Source organism: Festucalex cinctus, chromosome 1 (assembly GCF_051991245.1).
Source record: "Festucalex cinctus isolate MCC-2025b chromosome 1, RoL_Fcin_1.0, whole genome shotgun sequence".
Classification (NCBI taxonomy): Eukaryota; Metazoa; Chordata; class Actinopteri; order Syngnathiformes; family Syngnathidae; genus Festucalex; species Festucalex cinctus.
In genome coordinates this window covers 1476877-1492584 of record NC_135411.1, presented here as the reverse complement: position 1 = coordinate 1492584, position 15708 = coordinate 1476877, and the positions used below count along the sequence as shown (strand labels likewise).

The 15708-nt window shown below is 41.3% G+C and overlaps 2 protein-coding genes across 4 annotated transcripts; one reads left to right on the top strand and one right to left on the bottom strand.

Moving 5' to 3' along the window:
• Positions 1 to 1022: 1022 nt before the first annotated feature.
• On the bottom strand, positions 1023 to 12095 carry LOC144012260 (uncharacterized). Its single transcript, XM_077511722.1, has 3 exons — positions 12048 to 12095; positions 2299 to 2544; positions 1023 to 1617 (listed from the first exon to the last, which is right to left on the bottom strand). The coding sequence occupies exons 2-3, from the start codon at positions 2504 to 2506 to the stop codon at positions 1178 to 1180; spliced, it is 648 nt and encodes a 215-aa protein (XP_077367848.1). The 5' UTR covers positions 2507 to 2544; positions 12048 to 12095; the 3' UTR covers positions 1023 to 1177.
• On the top strand, positions 7667 to 14736 carry LOC144012124 (uncharacterized). 3 transcript variants are annotated; one of them, XM_077511715.1, is made up of 3 exons: positions 7667 to 8068; positions 10520 to 10581; positions 13387 to 14736. In XM_077511715.1, exon 3 carries the CDS (start codon positions 13425 to 13427, stop codon positions 14472 to 14474), a length of 1050 nt encoding a protein of 349 aa, XP_077367841.1. In that variant the 5' UTR covers positions 7667 to 8068; positions 10520 to 10581; positions 13387 to 13424; the 3' UTR covers positions 14475 to 14736. The 3 variants fall into 3 exon arrangements, with proteins under 3 accessions (XP_077367841.1, XP_077367839.1, XP_077367840.1); XM_077511714.1 differs by lacking the exon at positions 7667 to 8068 and adding an exon at positions 10217 to 10444; XM_077511713.1 differs by lacking the exon at positions 10520 to 10581.
• The last annotated feature ends 972 nt before the right edge of the window (positions 14737 to 15708 follow it).

Here is a 15708-nt window from a genome sequence, read left to right as displayed (position 1 = left end):
GTTTTTTTTTATTCAAAATCATTGACACTTTTACAGCACACCAGACTCACTTCCCTTCATTTTTTTTAAGCTTCAAAGATGGCTGCTATTGTCACCGGCACACTCGTGTCTCTCAGCAAGATTTTCACGAGAGAATCTTTGAGCACAAACACTGCAACTGAATGGTTCCTTCTCAGTTCTCACTATACGAGTTTTTCCACCGCCGGAACTTTTGGAGAACTTTTCAGTTGACCTTGGTAAAATTCAGTTTGGGTGTTTTTCCACCATCAACAATTTTGCAGGGTAATTCAATTCCCCAGGTGGCATCCAAGTACTCTCTCGGCAGCAGAGTCTTGCTGAGCCAGGCAGGAACTTTAAGGGGGCGGGCTGCAATGTCCACGGCTGATTGGTCAAATTTGGGGGCGTTGTTTTTACATCAGCTGGGCTCAATCAAACTCATTTGAATTAATTACCGAGAATTCAAAGACGGCGTGGAAACACAATTCTAACTTCCCAGCTGAACTTTTACAACCAAGAACTCCCTTTCCCCAAAACTCAAAGTTCCTGGTCTTGCTGGTGGCAAAGCAGCTCATGTGTTCTTGTGTGTTTTCGTAAATTTGACATGTAAGAGAAACTTCTTCCACAATCTGTGCAGGAATACGGTTTCTCTCCCGTGTGGCTTCTTATGTGTCTTTTTAAATATCCTTTGTGAAGGAAACTTTTTCCACAGCATGAGCAAGAAAAAGGTTTCTCGCCAGTGTGTCTTCTTGTATGTGTTATTAAATCTGAGTTGTGAGAGAAGCCTTGACCACAAACTGAGCAAGAAAAGGGTTTTTCCCCAGTGTGTGTTCTTGCATGTGCTGTTAAATGTGACTTCCGCGCGAACCTTTTGGCACAGTTTGTACAAGCAAAAGGTTTTTCCCCAGTGTGCGTTCTTGTATGTCTTGTTAAAATTGACTGCTGAGAAAACCTTTTGCCACAGTATGTGCAAGCAAAGGGTTTTTCCCCAGTGTGCCTTCTTGTGTGTGTTTTTAAATCTGACCGCTGAGAAAACCTTTTGCCACAGTGTGTACAAACAAAAGTGTTTTCTCCAGTGTGTCTTCTCAAGTGAATGTTCAAACCTCCTTTTGAACTCATTGTTTTCCCACAGTGAGAACATTCACAGGATTTGTCGTCAGTGTGACACGACCTCTCACCATCAGAGTTCACCATTACCATCCAGATCATCATCATCATCATAATCATCATCATCGTCGTCGTCATCATCGTCATAATCAAAATCATCATCATCATCATCATCATCATCATCATCATGAGAAGAAACGGACCTTGTGTCATCACTTTTTGCTCGTGATGATCCCCAATGGTATGCATCACTTTCTGGAGTCATGTTTTGAGGAGTTGAGATGCTGTTTGGAGGCTCCGCCCCTCTGCCCTCCTCAGTCTCACCCTTGACTTCATCTTCACTCTTTAAAGGGGCGAAGGTCATTGGTGACTTGGTGACGTCATCCTCAACCTCCTCCTTTTTGACGCAAAGGGGATTTTTTTCTTCTTTAAAATAAGGATGCTCCTCCTCCTCCTCTTTCACATGAGACTTCAGTTCCTGTTCGTCAGGACGAAGATATTTTTCACCAACGTCTGCAGGACACAAAGAGACAAACCCAAATTTAGGTTGGTCAAGCGTGAGTTGATGTGTATTATCGTTTCTACAGTGGCACCTCGACTTGGGCCCAAAGCACACTCGGATTGGCCAATCCAAAAAAAAAAAAAAGTTTGGCGACAACACTGCACATGGAGCACTTTGATCTATGGATCAAAGGATGATCTAAGGTTTTTCACCAGTTTGTGTTCTTTTGTTTATTGCAAACGTTGACTTCTGAGGGAAACCTTTGTGGGAGCTATTTATTGAAATTTTCAGTTCACTTTATAAGAGATGCTACTGACCCTGGGAATCTTCTGAACCATTTGTTTTTGTGACCAGAAATGTCAACGTTTAATATTGCAGGCGTTTTTAAATTTTGGGGAAAAATATTTACTGATGAAAACTTGAGCAATATGATATTTACTTGCTTAAGTTTCCATGTCACTTTTTTAGACGATACAACAGAATCAAGATTGGATTTTGTATTTTAGAAAAAAATTGACGCCAATACCCCCCCTTTACTGTAAATGAATATCGACTTCAAATGTCGGTTAGTGGCCTCCTTGACGACTAAAAATCTCCATCGGTATCGGTCCTGAAAAAACATATCGGTCTATCTCTAGCCCTGATGTCATGATGACTTTGTGCTTGTGGTGGTCGCCAGGGGTCTGCATCACCTTCTGTCGTCATGTGTTGACGAGTTGAGCTGCTGCTTGGAAGCTCCGCCTCCCCATCCTCGTCTTCATCTTCACTCTTTAAAGGGACGAAGGTCAGTGGCGACTTGGTGACGTCGTCCTCAACCTCCTCCTCTTTGACACGAACGGGCTTTTCCTCCTCTTCGATGTGAGGATGTTCTTCCTCCTTTTTAACATGAGGAGGCTTCATGTCCTCTTGGTCAGGACGAAGATATTTCTCAGCGACGTCTGCAGGACACAAGAAGACAAAACACACATTTGGTTTGGTCAAGTCAAATTTCAAGTGTGAGTTGATAGTACTGTCACAATCAATTTTTTTTTTTTTTTTTTTTTTTTAGAATCCATTCATCTCGAGGGTGTGCGCTCCTTCACCACGTGTCCAGTAACGAGATGAAATGGGGAATGGTGAGGTTCAATATTTCGCCCTTGCTACATTAGTGCAGCCAATTTGTCTATCAAAATAGCACAGGGGGAAAATCGCTTTACCAAACATCTGTGTACAAAGTAGGAGTGGCACGTATAAGATGTATTTAATACAACAGTGTCTTTATTGTTTCAATGAAACATATTGAACTCACAATAATATAACTTATAACTGTAGAGGGCCCCTATCCAGAGCAGGTGTTCGCCAGCCTCCCATAAGAGCCTACATGGATGACCTTATCATCACCACAACATCTGTCCCAGGGTGCAGGTGGATCCTGCAGGGTTTGGAGAGACACATCACATGGGCGAGGATGAGCTTCAAGCCCTCCAAGTCAAGGTCCATGGTTCTGAAGAGGGGGAAGGTGATGGACAAGTTCCGGTTTTCGATCTCGGGAACCGAGATCCCGACAATCTCGGAACAGCCAGTTAAGAGCCTGGGGAAGCTCTTTGATGCAACTTTGAGAGACTCTGCTACCATACAGGAGTCTGGTGAACAACTGGGAGCGTGGCTCACCAAGGTGGACAAGTCTGGCCTGCCTGGTAGATTTAAAGCCTGGATCTACCAGCACTCCATCCTGCCCAGAGTCTTGTGGCCTCTCCTTGTTTATGCAGTCCCGTTAACAACTGTGGAGTCTCTCGAAAGGAAGATCAGTGGCTTTCTTCGAAAGTGGCTGGGACTTCCCCGCAGCCTCACCAGCGCTGCCCTGTACGGGACAAGCAACACCCTCCAGCTACCCCTCAGTGGGCTCACTGAAGAGTTCAAGGTGGCACGTACAAGAGAGGCTCTACAGTATAGGGATTCCAGGGACAACAAGGTGTCATCAGCAGGGATCGAAGTGAGAACCGGAAGGAAGTGGAGAGCTGAGAAAGCAGTGGAGGTGGCAGAGTCACGCCTAAGGCAGAAAGCGCTGGTAGGGGTTTTGGCAACGGGGAGAGCAGGCCTGGGCTACTTCCCAAAGACCCAAGTGAGCCAGGCCCAGGGAAAGGAGAGACATCAGCTACTCCAGGAAGAGGTCCGAGCAGGTGTGGAGGAAGAGCGAGTGAGCAGGACAGTTGGACTCCGGCAGCAGGGGGCATGGACAAGGTGGGAGAGCGTGTTACAGCGCAAAGTGACCTGGTCGAACATCATGCAGGCAGACTTCCACCGCGTCCGGTTCCTTGTGCAGGCAGTTTACGACGCCCTCCCGAGCCCAACGAACCTTCATGTGTGGGGGAAGAGTGAGACACCCACCTGTCCCCTTTGCTCTGGAGGAGGCTCTTTGGAACATCTCCTCAGCAGCTGCCCAAAGTCCCTGGCTGAAGGTCGCTATCGCTGGCGCCATGACCAGGTTCTGAAAGCAGTTGCTGAGAGCAAAGCCCTGGCAATCAGCACGAACACACATCACAAAGCTCCGAGCAGGGCAGTCCCTTTCATCAAGGCAGGAGAGAGACCCCAGTCATGTCCACAGACAGCAAGAGGACTACTCCACACTGCCTCGGATTGGCAGTTGCAAGTCGACCTGGGAAAACAGCTAAAGTTCCCCCAGCACATCGCAGCAACATCTCTCCGGCCAGACATGATCATTACCTCTGAGGCTTCAAGACACCTGATCATGCTGGAACTCACGGTATCCTGGGAAGAGCGCATGGAGGAAGCCAATGAGAGGAAACGTGCAAAGTACCAGGAACTGGTGGAGGAATGCAGGGGTAGGGGCTGGAAGATTTTCTATGAGACGAAGTTGGCTGCAGAGGCTTTGCTGGTCGATCCTTCTGCAAAGTCCTAGGACGTTTGGGTGTATCAGGGGCGGCCAAGAAGAAGGCCATTAAGTCAGTTAGCGAAGCCGCAGAGAAAGCCACCAGGTGGCTATGGCTCAAAAGGGCAGATCCGTGGACTGCTACTGGGACGCAAGCTGAGGCTTGATCAACCTCGGCTGGGTCACCTGGGCAAGAGTGTCTGATGTTGCGAGACCCGAAACACTCAATGAACCCAGGCTACATCACTGATGATGCGTCCCAGTTGCATCCAGGAGATGTTTCTCTTAAGTTTTCACCTAAAAAAAAAAAAAAAAAAGTACAGAATTGCTGGAGATTAATCTTACAGTTGCACAATAATAAATACAATTTAAAAAAATTAATTAAATTAAATAAAGTGCAGTGAACACTGAACAGTTTCCGAGTGGTTCTTTTCTCCAACCCGCGTTTCATTCCTTCTGATTGGATTGTGTGAAGTTTCGTCACTGTATTGTTTTCATTTTCCTTTTAGGCATTGATGAAAGTGTCAGTCAATTTTAGTTATCATGTCAATGAATGGCTTCTATTTTAGTTTTTGTTTAATTTTGATCTGAAAGAAAAATTTCATGATGAAAATTATTCTTTGATGAAATTAGCACTGCTCACATGTGGCAGCACAGGATGACGCGGCACACGGACTATTTTAACCAGGTCACGAACCCCTCGTCAAATCATAATTTTTCGGCAACGTCCTCCGATGAGGAATACTAACGGTTTTTATTTGTGTAAAAGAAGGATAATCAGACACATTCACGAGCGGGATGTCAGCCATGTTCGCGGAGGGGAACACGGACTGTGTTTCATAACCGCTTATAACTGTTTAATTTCATTAATTCTACTAAATTAAGCGTACCCGTTTCATTCTATTTTCATGTGTCGTCTCGTGCGCAGTTCGCACATATCCCCATATAAACTCAACACTGATTGACGAAATGGAATTGATTGTCATTGATTGTCCTCAATCCAAAATACTGCTGCTCGTTCCTGGTGCCCGTAAGAGGGAGCACATAACCCCAATCCTGGCCTCTCTTCATTGTCTGCCTGTAAAATTTAGAGTCCACTTTAATATTCTTGAATTTTGTTTTTAAATCTCTCAATGGTCTTGCGCCACCTTATCTCACTGAGCTCTTGCAGCCCTACGCACATGCTCTGTGCCTCAGGTCAGCAGACCAAACTCAATTGGAGGTACCGAGGGCAAAGCGGAGGCTTAGAGGAGATCGAGCCTTTGCTGTTGCCGCCGGTCCCTCCATTTGGAACGACCGTGCACAAAATATTAGGCAGTCCCCCTCTTTATCCTCTTTTAAAACACGTCTTAAAACACATCTGTATTCTTTGGCTTTTGGTGCACCATAAAACTGAACATTGTTTTTGGTGTTTTGATGTTTACTCTACTTATTTATCTATGTATTTATTTATTTATTCACTTGCCTATGATTAATTTACTGATGTAAAATGTATTTACCTGTAAAAAAAACAAAACAAACAAACTTGTATACGCACTTCAAAATGTTTGCTTTGTTCTTGTTTTGTTACCTTATTCTTGACTGCTCAACCGATTTATATTTCATGTGCAGCACTTTGTATACAGCAATGCCTGTTTTTAAGACGCTTTATAAATAAACAAAGTTGAGTTCATGAATGCTACAGTGGCAACTAGCGATAATTTCGTCGACAAAAAATTGTCATGATTTTTGTGACAAACTTGTTTTTTTCAGACAAAAATTAAACGGAAACTAAAATAGAAGCCATTCATTGAGACATAACTATAACTAAAATCGACTGACAATTTTGTCAATGGCTAAAACGAAAATGAAAACAACACAGTGACGAAAATTCACAATCCAATCAGAATGAATGAAACGCGAGTTGGAGAAAAGAACCACTCAGAAACTGTTCAGTGTTCACTGCACTTTGTTCAATGTTCAAACATGCTGTAAGATTAATCTCAAGCAATTTAATTGTGCACTTTTTTTTTTATTTAGGTGAAAACTAAGTCATATTATTGTCAGTTAAACACGTTTCACTGAAACAATAAAGACACCATTGTGTGAAATGTGTCTTGCGTGTTAAACTACAGTTACAAATAGGTGTAAATTGAAATTTCTTGTCAAAATTAACAGTGGTTGCAACAGCAGTTGAATGTAATAATGCAATAATCATGACAAAAGATTAATGTGATAATATTGTAAAAAAAAATGTATGTGGGGAAACACTGTTTTAATAAAATAATATCCTGGACCTGAAAGTGTTCTTCAAATCGCACACGTCTGTTACAGACATTGGTATGACTGTCTGATGACTGGATAACCGTCCCCTGTCCGGAATAAAGTTGAATTGAACAGCGCTGAAATTTCTTCACGCTTTATAGTATTGTAATGCCCCTACGTGTGATGAAGAATGCACGCAGCCACTGATCCAATCTGATCGCTTTTAATTCCACAACAACAGCGGTAACAAACACAATCAACACGAGTTACTGTTAGCCGCAACTCACGCTCACACACTCCCCACACAGACTGCCGAACTCAGCCCCAACTTCCTCAACTCCCCCCTCCGGTCTCTCTCACGTCACATCCTACTTCGTTGGCCACACCCTCAAATACGCACAACAATGAACAGACAATACAAGACATTACAGTATTTTTATTATTATTATTATTATTAGTAGTAGTAGTATTAGTAGTAGTAGTAGTAGTAGTATTCACTAACTCACTCACAGAAGCTTACATGTGTAAATGAGTGAGTGGAAAAAAAAATCCCTTCGTGCTTTCAAATTGCCGCGGGAGTGACATCACGCAGCCGACAATTTCGCTCTGCCCTGTTTGCGACACGTCAGTTTACCTCAAAATGCTTGTTCAACTTTGATGGCGAATTTTTAAACTGCACATTCACCGCAATCAACTGGAGCTCTTTTCAATAAGTCCAATTTAAACTTTACAATTGTATCGGGATCAAAACACTGAAAAAGAGACTGAGACTTTTGATTCCAACTGCAGCAAAAATGGCGACATCTGCCGATGACTTGTGGCATTGCTTGCTCTGAAGCCCCCGGACAATTTCCAGCAGCCAATCGTAACGCAGCGGGGGCGTGTCCTGCCTGACTTCCGCCGCACGTCTTCGTTCGTTTCTTTACGTGCTCACTGCCGTGGCCGGCGGCCACATCGAGTTTCATCAGACGTCCTCTGCTAATTCATTCTTTCTTATTTGGTGTTGGACTGAACACACAGGACTCCCATCACCATTTTGAAGGTCTGCGACACCATTTATTAAATGTCGGCGTGTGTTTAAACTCGTCTCGTGCGCGTTGATGCTTCTCGGCCTTAGTTAGCTTAGCTTAGCTTAGCTTAGCTCGCTAGCCGCTAACAAAGAGAAGCACACAACACGTGGTCAGGAAAAGATAAAGTGTGACTTTGTTGGCACTATTGTGCCAAAATGTCTGCGAGAACGACACCAAAGGACGAGGAGGAACTCTTTGGAGTCAAAGAAGAGAACGAGCAACATTTTCAACCGCTGGACGACGTTTGCGAGCAGCCTCGAATTGTGCTACACGAAACCGGTTTGTACACTTCTTATTACTCTCCCTTGCTTAGCACTACTATATAGCGTTAAAAAAATTCACTGCAGTCCGCATCACTGTGCACAGTAATTAAATTCAACTGTTATTTTAAAGAGTGAAATAAATTGATTTGATTGGTTGATTCCGGACAGGGGCCGATTATACAGTCATGAGACAGTCATACCAATGTATCTGACAAGACGTGTGCGATTTTAAGAACACTTAGGTGCACAATAAGACTGTATTAAAACGGTGGTACAATACTGCAAATTCTTTTTTTTTTGTCGGTATACATTTTTATTTTTATTTTTTTTTACAAAACAGTCAGTTTTGTCATGATTACTGCAGTATTATATTCAACTGCTGTTGCAACCAGTGTTAATTTTGACAAGAAATTTTAATTTAGTTTTATAGTCTTTTGACTAAAATTAACAAGTTTCAGTCATAATTTAGTCTTCTGATTGTATTTTAGTTTTGATCCAATTTTAGTCGACTAAATTCACAGTTTAGTCTATTTTCCTTCAGCATACGTTTAAACTTTTATGCAGAAAATTATAGCACACCTATTTGTGACTTTAGTTTAACACGCAAGACACATTTCATACAATGGTGTCTTTATTGTTTCAATGAATCATGTTCAACTGACAATAATGTAACTTTTCACCTGAATAAGAAAAAGTGCATAATTAAATTGCTTGAGATTAATCTTACAGCTGCACAATTTATGTTTATGTACAACACTTTGTATACAGCAATGCCTGTTCTTTGAGCGCTTTATAATTAAAGTTGAGCTGAGTTAAAGTGCAGTGAACACATTTTTTGAGTGGTTCTTTTCTCATTCATTCTGATTGGATTGTGTGAATTTTCACTACTGTGTTGTTTTCATTTTCATTTTAGTCATTGATGAAATTGTCAGTCAATTTTAATCATAGTTATTGTCTGAACGAATGGCTTCTATTTTAGTTTTCATTTAATTTTCGTCAGGAAAAACAATTGGTCACGAAAATTATGATGTAAATTTTTCGGCGACAAAAATATCACTGGTTGCAACTGTAGCATTCACGAAGACGGGAGTCAATGACAATCGATTCCGTTTTGCAAATCAGGGCCAAGTTTATTTGGGCATATATGCGAACTGTGCACAAGACGACACGTGAAAATGGAATGAAGCGGTTGCGCTTAATTTAGGTAAATTAATGAGTTAAATTCAACGGTTATAAGCGGTTACGAAACACAGTCGACTCCGTGTTCCCCTCCGGGAACCTGGTTGACGTCCCGCTCGTGAATGCGTCTGATTATCCGTCTTTTACACGAATACAAAAAGTTAGTATTCCTCGTTGGAGATCGTTGCCGAACCATTATGATTTGACGAGGGGTTCTTGACCTGGTTAAAATAGTCCGTGTGCCACGTCATCCTGTGCTTCCAGCATGTGAGCAGTAATAATTTCGTCGACAAAATTTTTTGTTACGAACATTTTTTTTTCATGCGAAAATTCAAAACTAAAGTAGAAGCCATTCATTGAGACTAGTGTTGTTGCGATACCCTTTATTTTTTGGTCCCCGATTCCAATACCCAGTTTTTTCGTATCGATGCTGGTACCGTACCGATACCAATGGGTTTTTTTCCAACATGAAAATTGAAAAAACTGCCCTACCATTGGTTCAGAACATTCAAGGGCCAATAGGATATCTTGGCTCGGCATGCAGTGAACATGTCACACATCAGTGAATGTCGTGCACACGCAAGAAACAAAATGTTGGACCAAATGTCCAATATTAGTGTCAGAAATAATGGTATCGGCATGTTACTTGTTAGTACTCTGGGCCTCTCGCGAGACCAGTATCGGTATCGGAACAACACTAATAGACTATAATTAAATTGCTTGACAATTTTCTCAATGACTAAAACGAATTTCGAAAACAATACAGTGACGAAAATTCACACAATCCAACCAGAAGGAAGGAAACGTGTGTTGGAGAAAAGGACCACTCAGACACTGTTCAGTGCCACTGCACTTTGTTTAATGTAATTTCATGAATAAATTTCATATTATTTATTTCATTGTGCAGCTATAAGATTAATCTCAAGCAATTATGCACTTTTTATTTCAATGAAAACTAAGTGATATTAGAAAATGCAATTTCTGGAGAAAGTGCGGGTGAATGCAGTAAGGGTGAATAAAAACCTGTGGAATGATTATGTAACAAGAGTACCAAGACGACCTGTTGAGTGTACGCTCTTGCCTTTATAAATGATCTTTGATGTATTGCCGCGCTCTGTCATGTGACCGCACGTACCACCAATAAGAGCCGCTTATGGTCAGTAGTGCGGAAGGAGCCAGGCAACGCGTGTGGAAATGTTTGTTATGGATCGAGGTGGGTTTTTTAGAAAGCTCTATCTTGAATATAGTTGTTATGTTGAAACTTAAACGCCTACTTATTGACTTGTAGAGCCGACTGCCAGCACCGGACTGCATTGTTTCACCGTCGCGGTTGTTTGAAAAGTCGAACTGGTGAGTCATGTCTTAACATGAGCCATTTCTGTGGTGCTTTGACATGGTTCTCAAACAACTGAATGAAGTGACTAATGGTACTGATTATTCACTGTTGGCTCGTATTTTATGTACAATGTGGCGTTTTACCCAGATTTGATTGTTTGAAATGTAATAATACTGAACAGTATTTTACTAAATGAAGTTGTTCTTTTTGATATTTGGATGTACTTGAATTGTGTAGGTTTTATACATCTTCATTAGAATATATTATTCTTGTGAATTACATTTAATGCTGCTATTGCTAATTTTGCACAACTTTAGCACTTTCATATAGTACATTAGTTTTGATAAATTGATTGACATGTCTAATAGATTTCTATTGTACAATATTGATGATGGATTGGAACTTTTGGATTGATAATGCTGTTAGTGTTATTTATGCAATGTAGTTTCTTATTTGTATACACAAAGAATATTAAGATGGTCCTGTTTCATACAGGCCAGGCCACCTGCTCTGTTCGGGCTGGTAGGAGGCTCTCGTAGCCGACCCTGCACATTTCCATCACTTGCACTCTGATCTGCAACCCCCCCGGATTCATTCTCTCAGTTACTCACATTCACTCATACACCTCGGTTGCTGGACAATTGGATCACTATATTGCTGGTTGCATGAACTGTGACTACGTTTTTGCGCAAGTGAACTGTGACTGTGCGATTGCCAACAAATGAACTTCATATTGCAGAACTTTGGAAATTATCAATCAGATAGTTCAATCCGTGCCTCGATAAAGAGTTGTTTCTTTCTTTTCCCTTCTTTTCTTTATTTTGTTCCCCCATGGTAAATGATTGAAAATTTATTACTTTCATTGAATGGCCATTCATTTTGTCTCTTGTACATATGTGTATATTTGTCCTGTCCACTAGGGTTGTTGTTGTTCACGCTGTAATTTAATACATGGTGAAATTACCAAACACAAGTTTTAGTCTCTGCCTCCTCTCTTCCCGAGCCGGACCTTACTCTTCTGACACCTAGCCTATTATTACTTCTGTACTTTTGTTACGATATGCAGCAAATATTGGCTACAATTAGGAAGAATATTGAATGACCTGGAATGCTATACAGTGAACTGGAATGACCTGAACATGCTAAATTTGGAATGGTTTGAATTTATACAGAAATATAGAAGCAGTTGAAGGAAGAAAAATAGCACACAAATAAAAATAAATTAGCAAGAAACAAATTAACAAGACAACAACAAAGAAGTCGAGTGAGCAATGTAGGAAGGAGCAAGTAATTGAGGAAGCAATGGAGTCAAGAGAGAAGAATTAAGTAAGCAATGAAGTAAGGAGCGTAGAATCGAGTAGCAATGGTGTAAGGAGTGACAAATTGAATCAGCAATGGAGGAGAGATTGAGGACTGGAATAAGCAATGGAGTAAGGGTCACTTTCTGTTGAAATTGGACTACTTCCTATTGATAGGTCACCTCCTGTTGAAATCGGGCCACTTCCTGTTGAAATTGGATTACTTCCTATTGGTAGGTCACTTCCTGTTGAAATCGGGTCACTTCCAGGTCACTTCCTCTTGAAATCAGGTCACTTCCGGGTCACTTCCTGTTGAAAACAAATCAGTTCCGGTTGATTTCAGGTCACTTCCTATTGAAATCAGGTCACTTTCTGTTGAAATTGTGTCACTTCCTGTTGATTTCAGGTCACTTCCTATTGAAATCAGGTCACTTTCTATTGAAATTGTCACTTCCTGTTCATTTTATGCCATTTCCGGGTCACTTCCTGTTGAAATCGTGTTGCTTCCTGTTGATTTGATGCCACTTCTGGGTCATTTTCTGTTGATTTTAGGCCATTTCCGGGTCACTTCCTGTTGAAATCAGGTCACTTCCGGGTCATTCCTGTTGAAAACAAGTCACTTCCTGTTGAAATCAGGTCACTTCCTATTCAAGCCGGGGCATTTCCTGGCGAGAATCCCTGGTGTACCAAATCAATTGGCCAAGATGGCCGCCACCCCTAGTGAGACTCTTGGACGTAACTAATCAATTGGCCAAGATGGCTTCCGCTGAGGGCAGGCGTAGGGTACAAAATAGGAAATTGTGGTTAAGGCGTGAATTTTGGAACTAAAAAAAGATGGAGAATTGGTGGACTACATTGGAGTTGGAATGTGGTGAATTGGATGAAGAATGTGGAAGTAAATGTGAAATGTAGAATGTAGGGAGAGGTAGGGTACAAAATAGGGAATTGTGGTAAGGCGTTAATTTTGGAAGTGAAAAAGAAGAGCTCATGGTGTGAATTGGTGGAATATATTGAAGTTGGAACAAAGTGAATCGGATGAAAAATGTGGAAGGAAATTTTGAATCTTCCATTAAGAATGCATGAGGAAAAATTGGGTACAAAATCGGGAATTGTGGGTAAGGCGTGAATATTTGGAATATGTTTAAATTGGAAAGATGAGAATGGGATGAATCATGTGGAAGTAGGGGTCTTCCAGCCTAACTATGGTTACAAATAGGTGTTTTAATTTTCTATGTAAAAGTTGAAATGTATGCGGATGGATAATATCAACTCAACTCAATTTAGTCGACTTGAATCAATAGAGATTAAAATGGTTTTTGATTTGACCTTATATCGGCTGTCAGATTTTCAACAAGGCCAATACTTTTTTTCCTTTTTCTTTTTGTTTTTTTGGATGGGCCAATCCGAGTGTGCGGTGGCCCCAAGTCGAGGTGCACTGTAGAAACAATAATGCACATCATCTCACGCTTGAAATTTGACTTGACCAACCCAAATGTGTGTTTGTCTTCTTGTGTCCTGCAGACGTCGCTGAGAAATATCTTCGTCCTGACCAAGAGGACATGAAGCCTCCGAATGTTAAAGAGGAGGAAGAACATCCTTACATCGAAGAGGAAGAAAAGCCCGTTCGTGTCAAAGAGGAGGAGGTTGAGGATGACGTCACCAAGTCACCAATGACCTTTGCCCCTTTAAAGAGTGAAGATGAAGTCACGGGTGAGAGTGAGGAGGGCAGAGGGGCGGAGCCTCCAAACAGGATCTTAAATCCTCAAAACATGATTCCAGAAAGTGATGCAGACCACTGGGGATCATCAAAAGCAAAAAGTGATGACATAAGGTCCCTTTCTTCTCATGATGATGATGATAATGATGATAATCTGCATGGTAATGATGAACACGCTGCTGATGATAGGTCGTGTCACACTGACGACAAATCCTGCGAATGTTCTCACTGTGGGAAAACATTGGGTTCAAAAGGAAGTTTGAAAATTCACTTGAGAAGACACACTGAGGAAAAACCTTTTTCTTGCTCAGATTGTGGCAAAAGCTTCTCTTCGAAGTCAGCTTTAACAACACATACAAGAAGACACACTGGGGAAAAACTTTTTGCTTGTACCCACTGTGGCAAAAGCTTCTCTCAGAAGTCAAATTTAACAACACATACAAGAACACTCACTGGGGAAAAACCTTTTTCTTGCACAGATTGTGGCAAAAGCTTCTCTGACAAGTCAGCTTTAAAAATACATACAAGAATCCATAGTGTCGAGAAACCTTTTTCTTGCTCAGCCTCTGGCAAAAGCTTCCCTGCCAAACCTAAATTAAGAAGCCACATAAGAACACACACCGGACAGAAACCATATTCATGCACAAAATGTGCGAAAAGCTTTGCTTACACCCATTCTTTAACAGCGCATGCAAAAACACACACTGGAGAGAAACCGTATTCCTGCTCAGATTGTGGAAAAAGCTTCTCTTCCATGACAAATTTAAGAAAGCACACAAGAACACATGGTGGGAAGGAACCATTCAGTTGCAGTGTTTGTCCTAAAAGATTCTCTTGTAAAAAACTTGCTGAGAGACACGAGTGTGCTGGTGAGAATGGCAGCCATCTTTGAAGCTTCAAAAAAGGAAGGGAAGTGAGTTTGGTGTGCTGTAAAAGTGTCAGTGCATCTTAAAAGTGTAAATGTAATGCTTTCAAAACTACTCAACCTGTAAATATTAAATGTTTGCTGTTAATGTGTTTAAATATCAATGTATGTTTTTTTTGTACGTAATTTAGGAAGTTATTTTTGTTTGCTTCTGAATTTTGTTAATGGTTGTTTGTTGATGTTTGTAGGTGTTGTGTATTTGCTTGTGTAAAGCACATTGAGTTGCCTTGTGTATGAAATAGAAATAAAGCCACCTTGCAATTTTCCCCAAATAAGCGTCGACAATACGTTCAGACACACAAAGCCATCTGCGATTAAAATTTTTGTTTAACAGTGTTATCACTGAAATGATTGACGCAAATGTCCTACTCTTTGTTGCTAACTCAACCACCACAGCTCCGTGCTAGCTAACACGCCATATGCTAGTGCATTTTGCACATTTTATCTTTCTATGTAACAATTTTGACATGATTAGCATACAATATTCAGATGACATCAGAACAAAATTGTGTCCATACCTGGTTTTGATTGAATATAATTTCTGTTCATGTGGCACTTTTGCCTCTGCAGGCAAATTGTTCTTGTCGTCAAACAACCTTTCAACACATTTTGAAATCAAAATACACATCAAATGGAGTAGATGCCACCTGGACTTCCGGGCTTCACACACCAGCTCCGTTTCCGGCCACTGCTGCGACTCACAGGCGGCGTTCCGACAAAAATGATCACATTAAGAGAACCGACAGTACAATGCAATTGCATTTGTACTTCTGAGTGTGGCGCTGATGAGATGATGCTCCCCCTGGTGGGAAGTGTGTGGCAATACCTTACATCCCTAGCCAATCAGCATTAGTGCCCTCCCTACAAATAAGGAGTCAGTTGGTACCTGCCCTCAACTTACTCCTTGGCTCTGAGGTCCGCCTCCTTGACTTCAATGGCTTGTCATCATCAGTCATCACGAACATTTTACCTTCATTGGAAGGAAAGTGTTGCGTCAAAACTTTGCTGAAGGAAAGTGTGAGAGCCACAGATGAGAAAAACTGGCCAAAAGTCTTTTGTATTACTTGCAGTACAAATAAATATTGTACATATCAATAATATATCATCAGATACTGTACCAAACATTTACTACTAACTAAGACAAGTAATTAAACTAATAACATTTGGTGGTTTAAATCTCATCCCAGATAATAAACTTTCA

Coding starts and splice junctions, on each gene's coding strand:
- LOC144012260 (XM_077511722.1), bottom strand. CDS start 2,506: ATGAAGCCTCCTCATGTTAAAAAGGAGGAAGAACATCCTCACATCGAA. Junction 1,618..2,298: donor TCAACACATGACGACAGAAG/GTGATGCAGACC, acceptor TGTGTCCTGCAG/ACGTTGGTGAAAAATATCTT.
- LOC144012124 (XM_077511713.1), top strand. CDS start 7,945: ATGTCTGCGAGAACGACACCAAAGGACGAGGAGGAACTCTTTGGAGTC. Junction 8,069..13,386: donor AATTGTGCTACACGAAACCG/GTTTGTACACTT, acceptor TGTGTCCTGCAG/ACGTCGCTGAGAAATATCTT.